The 21,760-nt window shown below is 40.1% G+C and overlaps 1 protein-coding gene across 1 annotated transcript in view; it reads left to right on the forward strand.

Annotated features, from left to right (window-relative positions):
• TLN1 (talin 1) overlaps positions 1 to 21,760 on the forward strand; it is a 3,443,760-nt gene that overhangs the window by 2,058,625 nt on the left and 1,363,375 nt on the right. Inside the window, exon 30 of the mRNA XM_044078439.1 lies at positions 19,695 to 19,797. Within this exon, the coding sequence (XP_043934374.1) occupies positions 19,695 to 19,797 (103 nt within the window). The remainder of the gene's footprint in view (positions 1 to 19,694; positions 19,798 to 21,760) is intronic.

Genomic DNA, 21,760 nt, shown 5'->3' on the forward strand with positions numbered 1-21,760 from the left:
CATATGAACATACCTCAAGCCACCTGCATCCAATATGCAGATGACTCAACCTTAATCTGTACTGCTAAGAACATAGCCTCCCTCCATTCCCTAACCCAAACTGTTTTCCAAAATGTAGAAAACTGGTTTATGCAACATTGTCTCCTGCTTAATCCCAAAAAAACAAAACTACTGCTTTTTACTCCATCTCATAAGTCACCCACTCCATTCTTCTCTATTACCTCCAACAATGCTACAAACATAACCCCTGATACTACCACCCGCCTACTAGGTGTTACAGTTGATAACCATCTTAACTATGATGACCATATTAACTCCACCATAAAGACTGTTAACAAAAAACTTGGAACCCTCTATAGAATTAAACCCTTCCTTATCCCCACAGCCAGGAAAACTATTGCCCAGACCCACCTCATTTCTACCCTTTTCTATGCCTCTGCTATATATACAAACCTATCTAAAAATAATATCTCAAAACTTTCTACCTGTTATAATAGCATAGCTAGATTTATCACTAGCTCTCCATTTCAAACTCACCATTGCCTTAACCTCAAACAACTAGGATGGCTAGAATTGCAGAACCATATACTCTTGTCAACAGTTACTTATCACTCAAAAGATCCTATACCACCCCAATAACACCCCTATCCTCACTAATCTGATTTTACCATATAAAAATCTAGCTACACTGCGTTCTGCTAATAAACTCCTGGTCTCCTCAGTTAAATCTAACAACAAAGCTGGTGACTCACTTTTCTCAAACACTATAGGTAAAAACTGGAATTAGCTCCCTCCTGAAATTTCTACTCTAGCTTCTACTTCTCTATTCAAAAAACATATTAAAGAACATCTTAAAACTCAGTGGCTTTGTCCTTGTGCTAACCCAGACTGAAACTTTTACCCCCTCCTGCTCATATTCCTTCCCCTCTCCCCTAACCTACACCTCCAAATCTACTTATTTATCTTTTTTCCTCATAGTAATAGGATAATTGTAAGGACCTGACTCTGTTTGCTCATACCCAACTTGTGTTTAGTGTACTTGTTATTTTTTTAGTTTAATCTTTTAACATTATGTCTATAGTCAATATTTTTACTACTATATTTTTTCTTTAACCAATTGTACCTCTGTACTGTTATTATACATGTCTTTGTTATATATTGTTAACTTTGTTAGTGTTCATGCTTGGAGCTTTTCTCCCCGGGCCTCTACTGAAAATGGACATATATCCAGTTAGACTAGCCCGGTCAACAAATGTAAAATAAATAAATAAAATAAAATATAGAAGGTCTTTCTAACCACTTTGGCAACGTGATTATCAAAGGAGAGATTACTGTTTACATTGGTCCCCAAATCTCTAGTTACTTCTTCCGTACTTAATGGATTACCACCTATGTGGTAATTTGTGGGCACCTTGTTTTTCCCAAAGGGGATGACTATGCACATTTTAGCATTTAGCTTGAGGCCGTGGCTCTGGCACCAAGCATCCGTCTCTGTGAGACCCTTTTGGAGGATGCTTGTGTCAGCTGGAGATTCGATTATGGCCCCCAGTTTGTAGTCATCTGCGAAATTTGTCAGCCATAATCCCCCCGTGTTAGCCTGAACCTCAGAGAAGTATATACCGAACAAGAGAGGTCCCAGAACTGAGCCCTGTGGGACGCCACTTGTAACTGGTTTGGATTCCGACATGGCACCTGCGATTCTGACCATGTGGGTTCTATCTCTGAGCCAGTTTGCAACCCATCTTGTGATATAGGGGTTGATATTTAAGCTGGTAAGCTTATTTATGATGCCCGAGGGGGGTATTGTGTCGAAGGCTTTTGCGAGGTCCAGATTAGGCTGTGTGGACTACCTTGCCCTCATCTATGGCTTTAGTAACTGTTTCAAAGAAATCAACTAGGTTTAAGAGGCAAGATCTGCCCTTAACAAAGCTGAATTGGGTAGGGTCCAGTGTCTGGAGGCTCCCAATGTCTTTGTTTATGAGTTCCATGATAATGCGCTCCATAGCTTTACAGACCAGACTAGTCAGGCTTATGGGGCGATAGTTTCCGGGGCCTGTTGTGGCACCACCTTTGTGGAGTGGGACCACTGTAGCTGTATGCCATTCTTTGGGTACATATCCTGTAGTAAGGCTAAGTTTGAACAGTGACTTAATGTGAGGGTTCAGTTCTTCTTGGAGCTCATGTAAGACACAGCCTGGGACACCGTCCGGTCCCATAGATGCTATGTTTTTTGCTTTGGAAAGGGCAGCTATCACCTGTGCATCTGTGATGTCAGGGAGGTTCCATTCAATTGGGATAGGCATTTGCTCCTTTGGGGGGGAAGGGGGGAGAAGTTTGCGCTGAATCTGACTGCCAGGATGTTGGCTATCGGTATATTTTGTACCGTTATGCAACAATTCAGAGCATATCTGGGAGTTTCCGCCCATGTTCCTGACATAACTAAAGAAGGCCTTGTGATTATTGTTAGTGTCTAGGGCAATTTTTCTTTTGAAACTGGCCTTTGATAATTTTATGAGCGATCGAAGTTTCTTGCTAATACTGGTCAGATGCCTTCCCTTTTTTGGATTTTGCTTTCTCATGTAGTAGCTTCCTCCTTCTGTTGTATAGCTTATTTATGGCGGGGTCCACCAGACCGGTTTCCTGTTTTTGGAGGAGTGAGTCTTGGTTTTATTTGGGATAGCACAATCCATGCATTCCTGCAGATGCTCATAGAATGTATTTGTAAAGGATTCTGCAGATTGGGCTGTATTATCCTCTGGCCCAGGGGCTTTGAAGGATTCCACCTCAGTCTTGAGAAGTGCAAAGTTGGCTTTTGAGAAATTCTTTACAGTGATTTCCTTGGCTGGGGGTGGGGATGGGAAATGGATGTCCAGGGAAATTTGTTTATGGTCTGATCTTACCAATGAGGGGTTTACCTCTGGTGTGGAACATAGAGTCCCCATGTTGGTGATGACCAGGTCCAATATGTTCCCTCTTGTGGGAGTGGTGACCAGTTGTTCCATTGCGTTAGAGTTTATAAATTCAAGGAACCGTTGGGCGAGGGTGTTTGGGTTTGTGTAGTTTTCCCAGTCAATGTTTGGGTAGTTGAAGTCACCCAATAAGATAGTGTTTGGAGAGACCTTCATATTCTCCAGTGTTCTCAGGAATGCCAAGTGGGGTTCCTGTAATAGGGATGGTGTTCTGTAGCAGGCTACAAACTAAAAGGCAGTTTTGCCCGCTGTTAGTTGTACATGGATGGTTTCCAGTGCTTTGTGCAGTGCCACTAACCTGGAGGTGTAGGTATCTTTGATGAATATAGATACTCCCCCTCCTTTTGTGCTTCGGTCCGAGTTTTGGGGCCGAAACGCATGGTATGAGTTATAACCTGGTAGTGCTGGGGTGCTCTCAGGAGCCTTGAACCAGGTTTGTGTTACTGCACAGACATCGATTTTCTCCATACTTCTATGTTTCTCCACCTGTGCTGAGTTTTTTAGTTTGTTTTCGATAGTGCGTGATGGATCCTGATCTTTTCTAATATTGTACATTGCTTTTATCATGTCTATCTTTCTAAGTATTTTTGTTGATCTGTTCCTCCTCCTGTACTTTTCTAACAGTGACACTTGTCTTAATTGCTTTATAGTTTTCTCTATTCAGTACTTCCATGATGGTATTTGATTTCTCCACTTCCTTTCCCCCTCTACCCTGTGTTCTTGTGGTAGAACTTTATCACTTATTAATTTAGCTGCACAGTAATATGTCCTGTTTACTTCTATTATATCGCATGTATCTCTATGGACAGTCCTAATTACTGTGTTCATTTGTTTTATCAAACTTATGACTTTTTGGGGGTTTATTGACCTTCAGCAGTCTATTTCTTTCTTTTTATCTTAGTATGTCTATCTCTGTTAAATCAAGCAACTCTTCTCTTAGCTCATTTTCTTCTAAACTGAGGGCACATTTTTCGCTTTCCCCTTCCTGCGGACATTCTGTAGAAAGTTCTATAGCACCTTCCTGTGGCAAATTATCCAATTTCATCCTGTGCCTTCCATTGCTCTGTCATATGGGAACTCACTGACCTATCACTCCTCAAAGTTGACTGTCAGAGTTTCCACAGTTTCTTGTTCCTTCTCTTGCTGTCCATCTTCAAGTGAACATTTATGGTGGTTTGATGTGGAAGGCTCCAAAATATCTACATATGGCACCGGAGCAATTGCTTCCCATTCCACTGTTTTCCCCTTAATTTGGATGTCCATTGCTTTTTCCTGTTGTGATGCTTTCTGAATTAGATTTTCTACACTGAATCCTTCACTTCACGGGTTCTCCATAACCTCAGTTTCTATTTCTTTTAACTTCTCCATTACTAATCTCCTTATCTACTTTTCCTCTTTCTCCTCTTACTTTTTTGTATTGTAAAGCTTTCCATGTCTGGATTCCTTTGCCTGTATTTCTCTTCAAATATCTTTGATGCTGCTCTTTTTGTATTAATAAGTATTGCTTTCTCCTTTGCATAGATATTGTTGTTTGCCTTTCGGCTTTTCCCAGTTAGGGGTTGCCACAGCGGAACTCTGGTCCGCTAATGATTGGCAGTAGATTTTCACAAACGCCGAGGTGCCAGCTCGACGTCCAACCTTCAAGGAAGGCACGCCTATTTTGCGCATGTCTTTCGAATTCATAGATTCATTCATAGATTCTTACTAAGCTAACTGCCCTTGCGAGCCATTTTAAGCTTAGCCAATTATCCGTTGTGAGACTCAAACCCTGCACCTTGTGTTTGTAAGGCAAACACCTTAACCATTAGGCCACCCTCCCAACCCCTAGCGGGGAGGACATGCAGAATCCACACAGAAGGTGCCATATTAAATCTTTTTCTTTCCTGTGTCCATATTTCTTCTTCAGATGTCTCTTGATCTTGTTTCTTTAAGGACTTGTTCCATCATGCTGTGATGTAATGTTAGACCTTCTATAACAAATCTTTACCTTCGCTGGCACTTCATAACTTCAACTTCTATTTTTTTAACTTCTACTTTAATCTTTTCTACATTCCCTCTTTGTGATATATATATATATATATATATATATATATATATATATATATATATATATATATATATATATATATATATATAGAGAGAGAGAGAGAGAGAGATTTTTTTTGTGAAATTTTTCATATCTGGATTCCTTTGCCTGTATTTCTCTAAGTATCTTTGTAGCTGCCTTCTTTATATCGATTAATTTGTATTTTGCCTTTGCATAAATATTGCACCATATCAAATCTCTCTTTCTTTCCAATGTCCATTTTTCCTTTTTATACATTTCAAAAATCTCTAGGTTTTGTTTATATTTTCACACTCCCTCAGATGCTTCTTTTTCCAAACAGATCAAAGTTTCTTGGTCTGTATACTGTTTTTCACATATCTGTTGTATTAATGAACACACATTTTTTTATTTGAGGCTTCTGACATTTTTTCTTGTGAAAGTATGTTTCCTATAATTTCGCTCAATCTTTTTTGTATATCTTGTGTCTGGAAATCCTGGGCTTTTTGCATAATATTAACAATACATAATTTCTTTTTTATCCTTAGTAATCCACTCATCAGTTTTTGTGATTTTTTTTAGGAATGTTTCCATATTTTGAGGATTTTACACATTTTTTTCCCAGTCCTGGCGCTAGTGCGCCTACCAGGATTGGGCACTTTTTTATCCTGGGTCTTGTACACCCAGCTATCTTTTTTAATTTTTTACCTACTTCTGTCCATGATATATGGTATAAAAAAACAGTCTGTATGTCAGTGTCGTCTTGGTGAGATTTTGTGAAAAACAAGAGTCCACCTTGTGAAAGTACTGACCAAGACTTGAATTCAATTTCAGCAATACTATTCTCCTTTGCTTGCTGACTTCTCTCTCCATTTGGATCCCTCGTCTGGTTGTATAGATTTGAGAGATGGTTTCCGAGAGAGTCATAATATTGTACTTGTGGTGAATTTTCTAGGGTCTGATAATAGGATCTAGTCTTATAAGGAATTTTTGATGCCTTCCTATAATGTGTGTGGCTATTAATTAGTTGTCTGCAACTGTACTAATTTAAGCTGTAAGTAGTAGAATTAGAGGTTATGTCTGTAACCATTTGAAATGCCGTGACACGCTACATCAGTTCCCAAAATGCAGATAGAGTGGCCGAAAAAATACACTTACACAGAGTAAGTCTGAGATGCCTTATCTCAGAGTATTCCCCTTTTTCAGATGTGTGGCATTCTAGGAGCTGCTGTTTTTAAGTTTTGGGATTTGAGGCCCACACACGCACACACGCACACACACGCACACACACACGCACACACACGCACACACACGCACACACACGCACACACACGCACACACACACACACACACACACAAAGATAAAAGGAGAAGAGTGATTTTCAGGATTTGCTCTTTTCTGGCTTGTTGGTACTTGACATTTCGAATGCTGACATTTCATTAGGGAACCAGTTGTGTTCAACCAATTGATATTGACATTACCTATTAATATTTTTTTTTCTTGTGGAATTGTTATCCAGTATACGACATCTTCCTTTGTAGCTGTAGTGTCACCAGTAGGGATGTAAAGGTCATTACAGCATATTAATTTATATTTCTGTATTTTCAGGAAGGTAGCTCTTCTGAATTGAAATTTGGTATTAGTTTGTTTTAAGGGGAAATGTGGTAGTTGGAAAACATTAAAGCAGTGCCACTACCTTTCGTCTTTTATAGAGTCGTTATGGATGTTGTTATTGCTGCGGGGTGTTATTGCAGAGTGTTTTATGCTGGGTTTAAACCAAGTTTCAGTATAGTGAAAATAACAGGCTTGTGTTTGGTAATACAGGGATGTAGTTCAGTGGTTATTTGCTACGCTTCTAATATTTATGGAGGCAAAAGTGATTGAGGCTGGGGATTGATCTTTGTGGTAGAGAGGTGTGTGCCAGATAGTTGTTTTGATGTTGGTTGTGATAGGTGGGTCCAAGATTAGCGTACATGTGCATTTCTCCTCCTAGAAAGGTGTTAGTATATTTGGGCGTTACAGATTTGTTTTTGTTTTTTTTGGACAGTATTTTTCTACTTAATGTTTTGTTTTGTTTTGAAATGGAGTTAGTTGGTCTGTATCTGTGATGAAGATGAGGGCCGTCATTAAATAGGTTTGGTGTGATGTGTGGAGAGTTTAGGGAGGAAATATGGAAGATGATTGGGACAGAGTTGGAGAGATGTTGAGGTATTATTGAGTCATGGTGGGTGAGAGGTAGCTCATTAGGAGAAAAGTAGTGTTTAATCTGAGAGGTATAGCAGGATTAATTCTAGATATCTGTATTTTGTTGATGGCAGGTAGTGGGGAACAAGGAATCAAATTTCAGGGCTGTTGGATATTTAGTAGTGGTTCAGTCATAAAGGTGATGTACAGTAGGAATGAAGTATTATCTGTGAAGAAAAAGCATTCGGATGTCCTGGTATTTTATGTTTCTAAAATGTAAGAAGCTGAAGGGTTTGAAAGGATGGAGTACAAGGATGTAGTCAAGATAGAAAGCCATGAGTTTTTGAGGGAAGAAGTTGAAATGTAGAAGAATAAGTGGATACTGTTGGAAGTGTCAGAGTATGAACAGGTATAGGGCAAAGCAGTATGGTAAGGAGAAAGGTTATTGGGAATGATGCTGATTGTTCGATGGAAGTTGGGAAATAGGAAGATCCCTTTCTCCTTTCCATACTGTTTTCCACTGTATTCGTTCGTACTCAGACCCCCCCCCCCAACAACACCCTTTAGGAAATCAAGTACCCAAGCTAGCTACACTAGCTACACTAAGCTAACTAAACCTCAAAATGCACCCTCTCGAGGCACTCCTAAAAATGGAGAACATCGATATCTGTGTAGTAACTGAGACACCTGGTTCAAGGCTCCAGAGTGCACCCCTGCAATACCAGGCTACAACTCTTACCACACTTTTCTGTCATCAAACTAGGACCGAAACACTAAAGGTGGAGGAGTGTCCATATTCACCAAGGATATTCACACCACCAGGCTAGTTGCCCAACACAGTGTCTGAAATTCTCCAGGTGCAACTAACGCACTAGGTAAGATTGCAGTCCAAATTGTAGCTTTTTACAGATCCCCCACCATGCCCCAAGATTCTCACTACACCTTTCTAAACATACAGGAAAATATTAAGATACAGCAAACACCCTAATACTTGGTGATTTCAACCACCCTGCCATTAACTGGGAAAACTATTCTTGTACCAACACCTTTGCCCAACGGTTCTTGGAATTCATAAATTCCAATGCACTGGATCAACTAATCCATAGTCCCATCAGGGGCTCCAGTATCCTAGACTGGTCATTACCAACATGGGAAATCGATGCTTCACACCTATGTTCACCACCTCATTGGTCAAGTCTGACCATGAGCTAATCACCCTTGACATCCACATCCCTCCCCCACCCTCCAGTAAGGAAACCTCTGTATAAAAAAATAAAAATTCTCCAAAGCCAACTTCATGCTACTCAAGTCAGAAGTGACCAACTTCATGACATCCATGCAGACGGGAACTGAAAGTTCGACTGCTAAATCCTACACTAAGGCACTGTGCGAGCACATCCACTCATGTATTAATCATGCCATCCCAACTAGAACCAAGACAGTCTCCTCCAAAAAAAGGAAGCCCATCTGGTGCTCTTCTACCATAAACAAACTTTACAACAAAAGGACGAAATTGTTGCAGAAAAGAGGAAAATCCCAAGATGCAGAAAACTCCCTTACCAGCCTCAGTTAGAAGCTGAGATCCCTCATAAAATCCTCCAAAGCTAGTCATGAAAATAAAATTGGCAGATTCCAAAGACAACCACAAGGCATTCTGTAGCTATGTCAAGAATATAAATGGCAATGCTCAGATCTGCTCTGAGCTGCAACAGAACGGCATTAAATATACTGATCCCAAGGATATTGCCAATGTCCTGGCAGATTGATTCACTGCCAACTTCACCCCCCTCTCACCCCCTAAAGGGCCCATCTCAATACTGAAAGATTGCCAAATTCTGGTAATAATGGCCATGCAGGTAAAAAACACACTTTCCAAAGCTAAGAATACAGCATCCATGGGACCAGAAGACATCCCGGGCTGTGTACTACATGAACTACAAAATTAACTGGCACCTCACCTAAGCGTCATGTTTAATCATAGCCTCATCTCAGGCTTTGTGCCCACTGAGTGGCGTACAGCTACAGTTATCCCACTCCACAAGGGGGGATCCACCTTCCCATCAGTCTGACGAGCCTGATCTGCAAGGCCATGGAATGTGTTATCATGGAACTTATAAAGACATTGGCAACTTTCAAACACTGGACCCCACCCAGTTTGGGTTCGTGATGGGCCAGTCTTATCTCCTGAACCTGATTGACTTCTTCGAATCAGTCTCCAGAGCTGTGGCCGAGGGTAAGGCTGTCCCTGCAGCCTATCTGGACCTCTGCAAGGCCTTCGACACCATCCCCCACTCTGGAGTCATAGATAAACATACTAAGCTAGGTATTAATCCCTACATCACTCAATGGGTTGCCAAATGGCTTACTGACAGAACCCACACTATAAAAGTAGCCAACTCCAAATCCAGCTCCAGACAAGTGACAAGTGGAGTACCTCGGTGTTCAGTCCTGGGACCGCTCTTGTTTGGCATCTACTTCTCTGAAGTACAGGCCAACACTAAGGGACTCTGGCTAAGAAAGTTCGGAGATGACTGCAAACTGGGAGCCATTATTGAATCCTCAAATGATGTGGACACTCTACAAAAGGGCCTTACAGAAACGAATGCTTGGTGCCAGAGACATGGGCTCAAGTTAAATGCCAAGAAATGTATAGCTATCCCCTTTGGGGAAAAAACATGTACCCATGAATTACCACATAGGTGGCAGTACACTAAACACCGAAAATGTGCTAAGAGGCTTAGGGACACAGGTGGACAGTGGTCTCACCTTCGATGACCACATTGCCACAACAGTCAGGAAATCCTGTGGCACACCTCATCACGAAGGCCTTTTCATCCAGAAAAAAGGAGGTCATTGTCTCACTGTACTCATCCCTCATCAGACCCATTATAGAATACAACGCTCCGTTTATGTACCTCTCAAGACATCTGCAACAACTGGAAAGGCCGCAGAAATACCTCACTAAAAGAATCACAGGCCTAAAGCAGATGCTCTATGCTGACCTTCTAAAAAAAACTCCAGCTATACTCCATCGTCTACTCAGAGGCAATCTCTGCTTAACATAAAAGGCCATGTCAAACTCAGAGCCACATGCTCCAGGGATCTAAACCTTGTTTTCACAATGAACAAAACATGCTGGAAGGATAGGTTCCTGACCCAGAGACTCCCCAGACTTTGGAATAGACCTGCCCATACACATCAAGCAGAGTGCCTCTTTGGCCCTCTTCAGAAGGAACCTTGACGATTGGATGGGAGATGGGAAATTCACCCCAGGGATCACGTCAGTTGCCCTGCTAGACAGGGGTCCAGGGAAGTAAATATTGTGGGAGGAAATAGCCAGTGAATTGTTATGGCTAGGCTTGTATAGGCCCTAGGGCTGGTAGCCTAGTACCAACCTATGAACCTAAGTATTAACAACATACCCCTAAGAGTTTACTCAGAGGTGAGGCTTCTAGGTACACAAATGGATATTAGCCTAAATTTTAACTGTCACATGTCCACAGTGGGGAGGAAGTCCTATGTGGCACAACTTGTAAATGAACTTATGGCACCAGATCCAGGGAGACTGTTGTCCTACTGCACTCAACCCTCATTAGACGTATAATACACCATTTGAAATGCACTTGATCAGACATTTACAAGAGCTGGACTGACCTCAGAGGTTCCTCACAAAGAAAATGCAGGGTGGTGATAACATGTCCTCTGTGGATAGACTAAAAGCATTTTCCCTTTACTCTGTCTCCTACCAAATGTTAAGGGATGACCTATGCCTGACTCACAAGGCACTCACAGATCCAGTCCTGATGGAGCTGCCTTATATCTGCAAGGCATACAGTACAAGGATCATGCATTCTAGGGATCTAAACTTAGTCAGTGACTCTCACAAAACATGCTGGAGAGACAGATATATGTCTTAAGAGACTGGCCTTACTTTGGAACAGGCTTCCTTTTCACATTAAACAGAGGGCTTCCCTGGTCCTCTTCAAGAGAAATTTGGATAGACAAATGGGGAATCGCAAATTCACACCTAGGGTACTTGTGTCCCTTATGGACAGGGCCGCAATCTGTAAAATACTCAAGGCATAGGCACAAACCCATGCAATCCTCCTGCACCTAGAGGCCGTATACTGGGTACAATCGGGCTGTATTGGCTAGGCTTGTAAAATATCGTGCACTGTTAGGCTAGAAGTCTTCTATGAACCTGTGAGTACGAGGAGTTTTTGTATAATAGTAGTAGGATTGTTTGGGGAGGAATTAAGGAATGGGTCTTACAGGTGAAGTGTGTATGTGGGAAGTATAATGTAAATAACAGAACCATAAGTGTCCTTTTTTTGTTTTCAGTCCTAAGAACAGAAAAAAAAATCATGTTTTTAAGGTATTCTCCTGAAGCTATTCTCCTTCAGGAGAAAGTGTGTAAAACATTTTTCATTGCCTGATGGGTTGTATACCTTGATAGTTCCTCAACTTTTTTCATTGAGAAGACACTACTTTGGCAGATTGTTCTTTCCTTTTACTTCATAATGTTTTCAGTGTTGTACTTGCGCCATTGGTCCTACTGAACTCACCAGAACTAGTTTGAATTTATTTTTCTGTAACCATATATTTTTTTAATTATCTCAGTTTTGTTTTATTCATTTTTTAGAAAATATTTTTAAAACAACACATAGCAAAATGAACACAGGAGGTCCCTTCAGCTATGTTGCCTTCATATTTTATAAAGCTTGCATTACGTGCCTTTAGGCAGCAACTTTCAGTATAGAACCATCTTGTGCAGAAATCTGTGTGGAAAAATTGGAAAATTCTAGAGCAGGGATTTAAGAAGAAGAAAAAAAAGCCAAAAAATCCAGACATAATGAAAGGTCTCCATCATAAAAAGCAGTAGCATCTGTTGACATATACAGCAGACATATATTGCCAGGATAGCAAAATTGGCCATCTGAAAGAACCTCCTAAATTTTGAAATAGACAATGCCTTTGCTGCAGCACTAGTAACAGTCTCAACCAATCCCACCCCTTCACAAGGTGGGTTTTAGCTGAAGAACGGTACTGCATCCCCAGTGACACTGTGCCCTGTTAAGTGAAACTTAACACTTAAACTTATTTACCACAGAATTTTAACAGATTTCATCGACAAGTATCATTGTCTTTTATTGATGAGGCTCCCTTCAGTGCTCCACCACTGATTCTTTCAGTGATGTTTCTGATGTATAGTGTGTAATGTCCCTCCTGTGTGCCAGTGATCAAGGACCCTCAGTCCTTGCCACTGGCACTGGTGGGGAACGTTCACTGAGCAAAGAGTAGCGAGAGAGCATTTTCAGATGCAGCTCTCTGCATCAAGCACAATTTCCCTTAAGAGCATACAGGGAGCACACTCCAGTCCTAAGGCTGGGTTTTCCTCTCCAGACCCCCAAATAAGATTCCCCACTGACACAGCTGTAGAGTTGAGCATTTTGTCGGGTGTTCCAAGCCAAGTCTTCTGCCACCCTCTTAGTGACCCTTTTCAAAGTAGTTGACACACACACACACACACACACACACCTGGGAAAGTCTTGTCACAGCTTAGCTGCTCTGCTACCTCCACCCAGACTAAAAGGTAGGTACACTGCCACCAGAACACCCACAAAGCCAGCTCCACTAAGGCTGTTACCCAGGTACCCAATTACTCTTAGTAAAATTAATACTTATACAAAGGGTAGTATTAACTAAATGGCAAGACTTTCAAGAACATGAAGCCACAGTGCAACCAAATAATTGCAGTTGCTCGTAAGGGTTAAAGTATTTTCTAAAAGACCAGCCACAATGAAAAGTATAGATATATTTAATTATAAATAATAAGTTAAATATGAACATTCCGAACATCTATTTACAATAAACACCAGAGTTTCAGTTCACAGGAAATATATTAAAAAAAAAAAAACACACACACAGATGGAAAGACTCGGACAGATACTGGAAAGCAATACTTTTAGCTAATCTCACTATTTTCCTAACTGACTGAAGAATTACTGTTCCCTAGAATTACTTACTAAAGCAAAGCAAGATGAACTGGGTGAGTGGTCTTTGTTGTCATGTGCTTTGCTGAGGCATCCAGTGACTGTAAAACAATTCCAGTATTTTTATCATCCTTGTAGAGACTAACTGGCCGTTCTCTAGCACCCCAGGGTAGCAAGTAGTTCACCACTAAGGACAATAAGAGCAGGATCTCTGAAAAGACATTACTGCTCTGGCTGCATTCATACCTGTTGTAGCCTAAACCAAGTAATTTAATTTCAAGCTATTTTTCTTAAGCTAAGCTGGGCTGAGCTTCACTCCTTCCCTTCCAGTATTCTCTGTTAACATATATGCATTTCCTCAGTTACAACAATGCTGTCTTATTTAACTGTATATTTCTTCTCTGCCCAGCAGGACCCACTGTTGATACATTTTTAACCGAAGCAGCTTTACAAATGCATTTCAATGCAAGCATCTGTACAAATCAGTCTAGTATACAAATGGCAAAATTCTTTACAAAACTTCAGCTAGCTATACTGACGTATGTTATACATGCACTGCCCTACTTTCTCTGGCATGGCTGCCACTACCTCATATTGTCACATACTGCATCAGTTATTTCCATTCAGTGACAACTAAACTTGGCTACTTGAGGTAATTTTCAGTCTTCATTTTTGTTTGACTGGATGAGTTTGAATAAGACACGACCCAGTTCAGACATCATAAAACAATACTAGACAAAAAAGAATGCAGCAAGAATACAGATTGCTTAGCGATCTAGAATAACATAGAACAATTCTTCAAAATGTTTAGCATACAGATTAAATGACATATGATTACAGAATTAGTATTGCCAATAAGTATAAACAAAACATGAATGCTGCATTATATATGAATTTGTGACATGCCAAGAAACCAGAATACTAAATATGTGATTGAGAGAAAGGTTAAACTTGCTGCTTCTGAGTTTTGTATCTAGTGGGCCGGTCTTTTGTTATTGATCTTTAAAGAATAAGTTTTACTTGCCATTGATACACTTGTACGTACAGTTGCATCATTACATTACATTTTCATGGAGTCATGAAAGTTATACTTTTGACTTTTATTTCGTTTGTCTGCCCTTCATCTTCTACAGTTTTGCACATTTGCCTTTCTTTAATTCTTATCGATTATAGTTGCTTTTCATGACCTATCTTCCATTGTGTCGTACTTATCTTTTCATCCGTTCCCTATCTTCCATTTTATCTCTATGCCTGTGGGTTTTCTTCCCTGTCAGTCTGTAAAATTTCATCAGGTGTTTCCAGTTGATGATCCGCATCTAGATCTGTACTGCAGAATGGTTCATTTTCAGTGGATTATCATCATCTTTGCAGTACCCGTAGTTCAGCGGGTAGCATGGCCTTTGATGCTTCTGGATCAGAAGCCTTATGCATTTGAGTCCCTCCCCCCCAACAGCTACTTTGACTCTGATGCTGCAGTATAGCATAAGGATTGGCCTGCATTCCTGAGTTGTAATCCTTCAGATGGGACATTAAACAGAGGTTCCATTTTTTCCAGGTGATGGTTACTCAGTGAGTGTAAATGTTCCCATGGGACTACTATAAAAAGTATAGTACTAAGCAAGCAGTCACAGGAAGCATTGGATGTCTAACCATGTAAATCTTTAAACAGGCACATTTAAAAGTTCTCTCCAAGTATTTAATAGGGCTCTTCTCCAAAGTCAGGCAGGGCCATAAAAAGGAAGACAGAGTAGTATTTTGCTTGACCTGTACTGGAAATTTTTTCTAAAGGTTCAGCATATATTGAGTTAGTAGCGTACCCTTCCAGCAAGTTTTGCTTATTTATTGGTGTTAATTTAGGTCCGTGAGTTTGTGTTTCATGAAAAGCTGTCTTCACCTCCCAACTTGAAAAGCTTAGGCTGAGTCTCTTTCCTGTGTATTCCAGATATAAGAAAGTGCTTTAACAATCCAGGATAGATTTTACAGAGTGCATAAAACTTGTAAATATCTTTACAAGATCCCAGTAGCTGTTTTGACAATAGAATTCTTAAATGTAACAGTAGGATCCAAACTGGCTCCCAAGACTTCAACGATGCACTCCTTTTTTGATAATGCAGGCAGGGTGCTGAACCGTTGTGAAAAGTTGGAAAGAAGGTTTATACATCTTTCACTCTAACCATAAGAACTACTAAATGCTAATCTCATGCAATTAATTTCTCAGGGAAGCATTTTTAAGAAAGTGGTGAATATGGTTCAGGAAGTGAGAAATGTGTAGATTATCCCACCTTAGACGGTTTGGGTTAGCATCTCATTAAATATGGTTATGATGTAGCCATTGTTATGAACAGTGAATATTTGCATTGAGGAAAATGAAGGAAAATCATAGAGAGAGTAGCACTGCAGAATGAATCCAGTTTATTAAAATAAGTAATACACAAGAAAGAGAAACATTTGGTGTCACCCAACCTTTGCATTTCCATTCAGTTTGCCCTGGTTGGACATCACTCCCAGATAAGGATTTTATCCCTTCAGTTCAAGGCCAGTAGGTGTCTCAGATGTTGGTTGTTGCAGCCAAAGCCAAAAGGCTGATAATTCTCCCTGGAGAGCAACTCTGGGACATCTTGTCCTCCTTGTCATAGTCCTGTAGTGCTGCCACATCACTGTTGACCTTTTTGGCTTCTGCTCAGTAGGTTGATTTTGAATAAATCATAGGTTCATAGGAGATAACTAGGCTAATGGCCCTAGAGCCTTTGCAAGCCTGGCCTTGTAGAGCGATTTTGTGATCAGTATTGACTGCCCTTGTCTATGAGGGACATAGGTGCCACTCTGGGGTGAATTTACGATCAGACATCCAGTTGTCAAGGTTGCGCTTGAATAGGAATAATTTTCCTTTTCCTTTTTTCATAGTTAATTACTAGGCTAGCTTTCTTAATAGGCCAATCTAAGCATAACCAGTTTCCTTCCCAAAGGTGAGAATCGACATTGTACCTTGTGTTTGTGAGTTGAACACAGCCATTATACCAACCCCCAGTCCATTTGCTTCTCTAGCTTGGTTGTCTTTGCATACACAAGAATCCTAGAAGGTCTTGGTTTTAATAAAGATACCAGTGGTGATATTGTGGTTCTAGTGATTTTATTATGTTTGTTGTTGTTACTGTCAACTTTGAGGAATCTGTAGCAACAGACAGTCTGTGCACTCTAGATCTTTAGTCTTTGTCATTTGTCTTGGGACCCTGTGCGTGGTGAGACTATTTTTCTGTGTCTTTTCTTGTCAGGATCAGGATTTCTGTGTGGTCTGTGTAGCTTTTCCAATGCTACTTATTGGTGCTGAGGCCAGTTAGACCTGGGGCCCGGCCTCATGACTTACTCTATTGTGGAGTCATTCTGTGCCCTCTCCCTTTTTAGTTGTGATATGTTCATAGTATGATTGTTTCTCAAGCATGGTGGTGTAAAGCCTTTGCCCCTTGCATAAAGCAGCTGCTCTTCTTGTACTTTATCATCTTAAACTCATTCTGTCAGCAGTGGTCATTCATGTGGATGAGAATGTTGTAATAGGTTGGAACTGCTGCACGAGTCCTGTCCAGAGACCATGCCTATATTGAATGTTCAGAGATGAGGCACTCTAGAGGTTTGGTCTTCTGAGACCTGGGGGATAACTGTCCTTCCCACTTACTGCTTGTTAAACAGGTAAAGAAGGGGGTTGAGGTGTTTTTTCTCCTTTTTGCTTCTTTAACATGCATTTTAATTAGTGTTACTGTTTCATGGTGTCTCTCTATTGGTACCTGTTAACTAAGTAGAGCTTGGATTTTTGGCGTACAAAGACTCTTTCCATGTGTTAAAAGCTTGTCTGAGCATTCTGCTTCAGTAAATGTTCCATGTAGGGCAGGTGTCTATTGCAAATGTGAAGACAGATTCTTTGAAATTAGGAGCTTTGATTTGCCAATTTCGCGAGGTGCAGCAACCTTGAAGGTGGTGTATTTCAAAGCAGGGAATGAATGGTTTGTTGTCCCCCACAAAAAAAGTTTTCAAAAAAATACATTTTTACAGTTATGTTTGCAATTAGTGCAGAGCCATGTGCATCAAGCAAGACAAAGGTTTGTTATACTGCAGTGCAAGTAATTTATCAAGTGGCTGTGAGGGAAGATTTAGAATTTTCCATAACCCAGCTGATAAGGACTTTGTGTTTGCTATGCATGGAGTTCCTCCCTGTCAGATCTCCATGTAAAGCACTATCCCAGTCACTTGAGCGGTTTTGTATTGTCCACATTTCTGCAATCATTTTGTTTTGTCCAGGTTTCTTTGTTTTAATTTCAGTCTTGAAATTTTCAGCCACATTTCTCTCTTCTCTCTCCCCGTTTGTTGAGTTCCCCTCCACTTTACTGTCAAACCCTTGATCAAGGATGTGTTCAGAAGCCACTGCAAGTGTTTTTTTTTTTTAATAATTTGGGTTTTTGTAGTTCTAGTTCTTCCATTGAAACAGAACATTTTCTGTGATGTCATTGAAACAGAAAATCATATGTGATGTGAATGTGCCATCCATTTTGGCATTAACTAGTTGAAGTCCATGACAACAGATTCATTGGGTCTTGTAACCACTGGTAGTCTTAGAACTGGCCTAGTCTGTAACTGGTTCTAGGCACCAGGTAGTGCTTTGGTTACAGACAGCCACCAGCCAGAGCAAACTACCACAGTATGTTTGTACACTTGTCATACCAGCAAAAGCTTGAGTACAGTAATACTCCTCCTCTAATAATAAGGCAGGTGATAATGACGTAGGAGGATGAAGACTGTTTAGTACTAGCACCATCTCTTCACTTCTTTAAATGTCAAACATAACTCTGGGTATACTCAGTGAAATCTTTAATTTTTTAAAATCTTGTATTAGTAACATGTAGCACCCCATGATTCCACCTTACTAATGCCTGCTAACCTGAATCTTGCCCCTGCCCTTAAACCCAACTCTACACCCGACCGTAGAAAATCCTTTCTTATAACACTGCCATTATTCTAGGAAATATGTCCAAAGTTAGGGATTGGGCTCAAGGATAGGAAGAGGACCATTTGTGCCTCTTTTGATCTCTTAAGCTTCTGTTTAAATGTTTAGGATAATAAGTTCAAGCTTTCAGTATTTTCATCATATTCTTTAAGCACAGACACACTCAGAATTCCAGAATGTGAGCATGATGAACATACATTCACAGTAATTGAAAGTCAGAATTCAACTTAAGTCCACATATAGTCGAAATTTAAGGGCTCTTGCCTTTTAGGAAAGAATCCAGAAGACTGCATGTTCCTTTGGGGATGGTTTCTGTTGACTTTATTAGTGTGTTTTTTTAATGGAGTGGTCCTTTCTGACAAGCACACAGATGGTCAGTATTTGGCAGTAAAGAGATTTAATGAGGGTAGTCTTCTCTGTATGTACCAACTTAATTGACCTAAGTACTTGGCACTTGAACTCTTATGGCAGGTTTCTAGGGACAAGAATTGTGATTTCACCATACAGATTAACAGGATTGAAATGAGCTATGGTCTTACGCATGCAGTTTAAACAGACATTTTAGTTTTGTATTGATCACATTATTTTGAGTAGGTTATAATTATGTAATGCATAGAGTGCCAAGATTATAATCTGGTATTGAACAGCTTCCCTAGAGTGAGATTTGATCGTAACACTTACTGGGGTTGCTTAATTGTTAAGCACCTCCTAATTGCTGTTAGAACAGGGTCTTGTTCTAGGAACTAACAGCAGACATTGGTGGCTGGCAAAGACCAGCAGCAGAAGGTAAAACAACTTTGTTCCTCCTTGCTTATCTGTACCACTCAAGTGTTACCAGGTTTGTCTCATTTATGATCTGTCCCTCATACGTTTGGTTTGATGATCTGACATTTCATGGTGGGTTACATTTTCAAGTCAGTAATGCCAGGATTTATTGCGTCATACTTATTGTTCAGAAAATGCTTATTCCTCCAGAACATTTTCTGTCAACTTAAGCGAATATGTTTAAAAACTGTACCTGATTTTGATCCTTTGTTCCCCCATTATTTTTGATGTGTTCAGAGTGACAAAAGCAAAGATGCTGAGAAGCCTGTAAAACAGATTTGAGAATCCTGCACTCTTATTTGTTTTTTTGCTCTAAACAGTAGTACATAGAGCAGATAAATCTTCCTGCAGTAGAAAGAATTATGATCATGCCTCCAATCATAACTTGTTAGTGTTTTCTACATAGATACAAATATTAATTTCTGGAGCTTCGCTGTCGAGGCAGATTTCTTAGCATCAGTATCTTGAAAACTTAATAAGCTGGTTGCGATCAGCGATCCAATTATATTCCCATCGTGCACTGTAGATGGTGTTACAGCTATGCAATATGTCTGTTCCTTCTCTCCCTCTTTTAGTCAGTGTAATGAGGTGTTGCCTATATTTAGGCTGCTTTTCTTGTTGTATATTCCACAATCTTCAGTGCTGTTTCTAAGTCGCCCTGTTTTTTTTTTTTTTATATATATAGATGGAAAAATGCTCTCAAGACTTGGGAACTAGTACAAAGGCAGTAAGTGCAGCAGTCGCCCAGCTATTGAGTGAAGTGACACAAGGAAATGAGAATTACACTGGTAAGTTAAAGCAATAGAGACTGGATTTAGAATATCTGTGTGATTGCAGTGCTGCGGAGGAATTTTGTTTTGAGTATAAAAACACTGTGCATCAGTAGAGTGATGCAATGGTTGATATGATGCACTTCTTAGGACACTTGAGTCTTGATTTTTTTAAGAATGTGTATTTGCTTTGTTTGACAAACTTCAAGTCCTGGGACAGACCTTCTTTGTTGTATGAACTCTTGTTTCATATCCACATAATTTTTTCCTGCTGTTAAGCTTTACATCTTGTAACAGACATCTATATTTTTGCTGTTGACCTGTATTTTTTTTATGTTGAGGTAGTTGGTGCCTTTATTATTTGGCATATTGGTACTGCTGTCGTCTGATTAGATGAAAGATTGCTGAAGGTAGTTTATTTTATTTATTTGATATTTGTTGACCAGGTTAGTCTGACTGAGCTGTTGTCCATTTTCAGGAGAGGCCAGGGGAGAAAAGCTCCACATTTAAAACACACACACACACACACACACACACATATATATATATATATATGTGTGTGTGTGTGTGTGTGTGTATAATACAATATTAAGCAAAGTAAGTACATAGTTTACAATAGATACTGTAAAAGTGCCAAAGTTATATACAAACTTATCTAGTAGTGCAGTCACTGAAGTAGTAGCTCCATAGCATACAATTGAAACATGCAAGCATTTGAGCCACTGGTAATTTAGTTGGACATAGTTAAGTCCAAAACAAATGTAAGTAGTCAGAACAGATAGTCTAAGCTATTTACAAGTGAGATTCACAGTACAGCTGTTGAGTAAGGATGAGAGGGGGGGGTAGATTTGAGACAGGCGAAGATGTGATGGTAGACAGTTTGAGGGTGCATGCAGTGGCAGGTCCAGGTGCTTTTAAAGTTTTTGGTAGCAGTTTTGAATTCTTGTAAATGCTTAATACTTCTGATATTCAGGGGAAATTTGTTCCAGGAGAGGGCAGAGGAGTAGCTATAAAGGGTTTGTCCTATTTTGCTTTTTGGCTTATGGATGTGAAGTAGATTTTGCTCTGTGCTTCAGAGAGTCTTGGGAAGGGTGTAGAGGGAGATGTCAGGACAGGAAGAGGGCAGATACAGAATGGAACGGAATGTATGATCTGAAGCTGAGAGGGAAGTGGTGGGGAAATTCTAACCAGTTTAAGCTGTTAAGAGAAAGACAGTGGTGAGAGTTATAGGTTTGGTTTGGCAACTTTATTGTAGGTGGTTTCTAGTTTTGTTGAGAGAGATTTAAAGGTCAGTGAGGGTTTGTGAATTGTAGAATAGTCTTGGGGGAAGGTAGGCATGGGAGAGGGAGATTTTTGCTTTGTTTGACAGGATTTTTTTTCTGTGAAGAAGTCAAGTTTTTGGTGGGTTTTCTTGATGCAGTTGAGCATGTGAAGGTCAGATTTGAGGTGGTCATCTATTATGACACCCAGAAGCTTAGTATTTGATTCAACTGTGATAATGTGTGTTAAGGGATGAGATTGAGAATGTAGATTTGAGGTGGTTATGGGTTTTTAGAAGAAAGGGTACGAGTTTATTCTTTTTTAGATTTAGGATTCGCTATTCTTTGAAAGCCAATTTTCGATGGATACGAAGGAGTTTTGGTAGTGGTGTTTAGGTCTGAGAGGGTATCTGCTATGGTGGTGACTGTAGAGTCATCAACAACATTGCACAAGTGATGATTGTGGATGAGAAGTATATAATAGATTGGTAAAGATGAAGAGTAGTGGACCAAGAAATGATCCTTGAAGGACTCTCATCGTGACAGGAAGAGCAGGGAAAAGTGTAGAGAGCCATTTAACAGATTGCAGTCAGTTGTTAAGGTAACTAGCAAACCAGGCAATAGCTGAAGTGATGAGATTAAAGTCAGAGAGTTTGGCCAACAACAGTGGGTGGGAGAATGTGTCAAACTCTTTAGAGAGGGATCTTGGAATAGGCATGAGA

This window comes from Protopterus annectens, chromosome 1.part1 (assembly GCF_019279795.1).
Source record: "Protopterus annectens isolate FY-2018-M chromosome 1.part1, PAN1.0, whole genome shotgun sequence".
Lineage (NCBI taxonomy): Eukaryota > Metazoa > Chordata > Ceratodontiformes > Protopteridae > Protopterus > Protopterus annectens.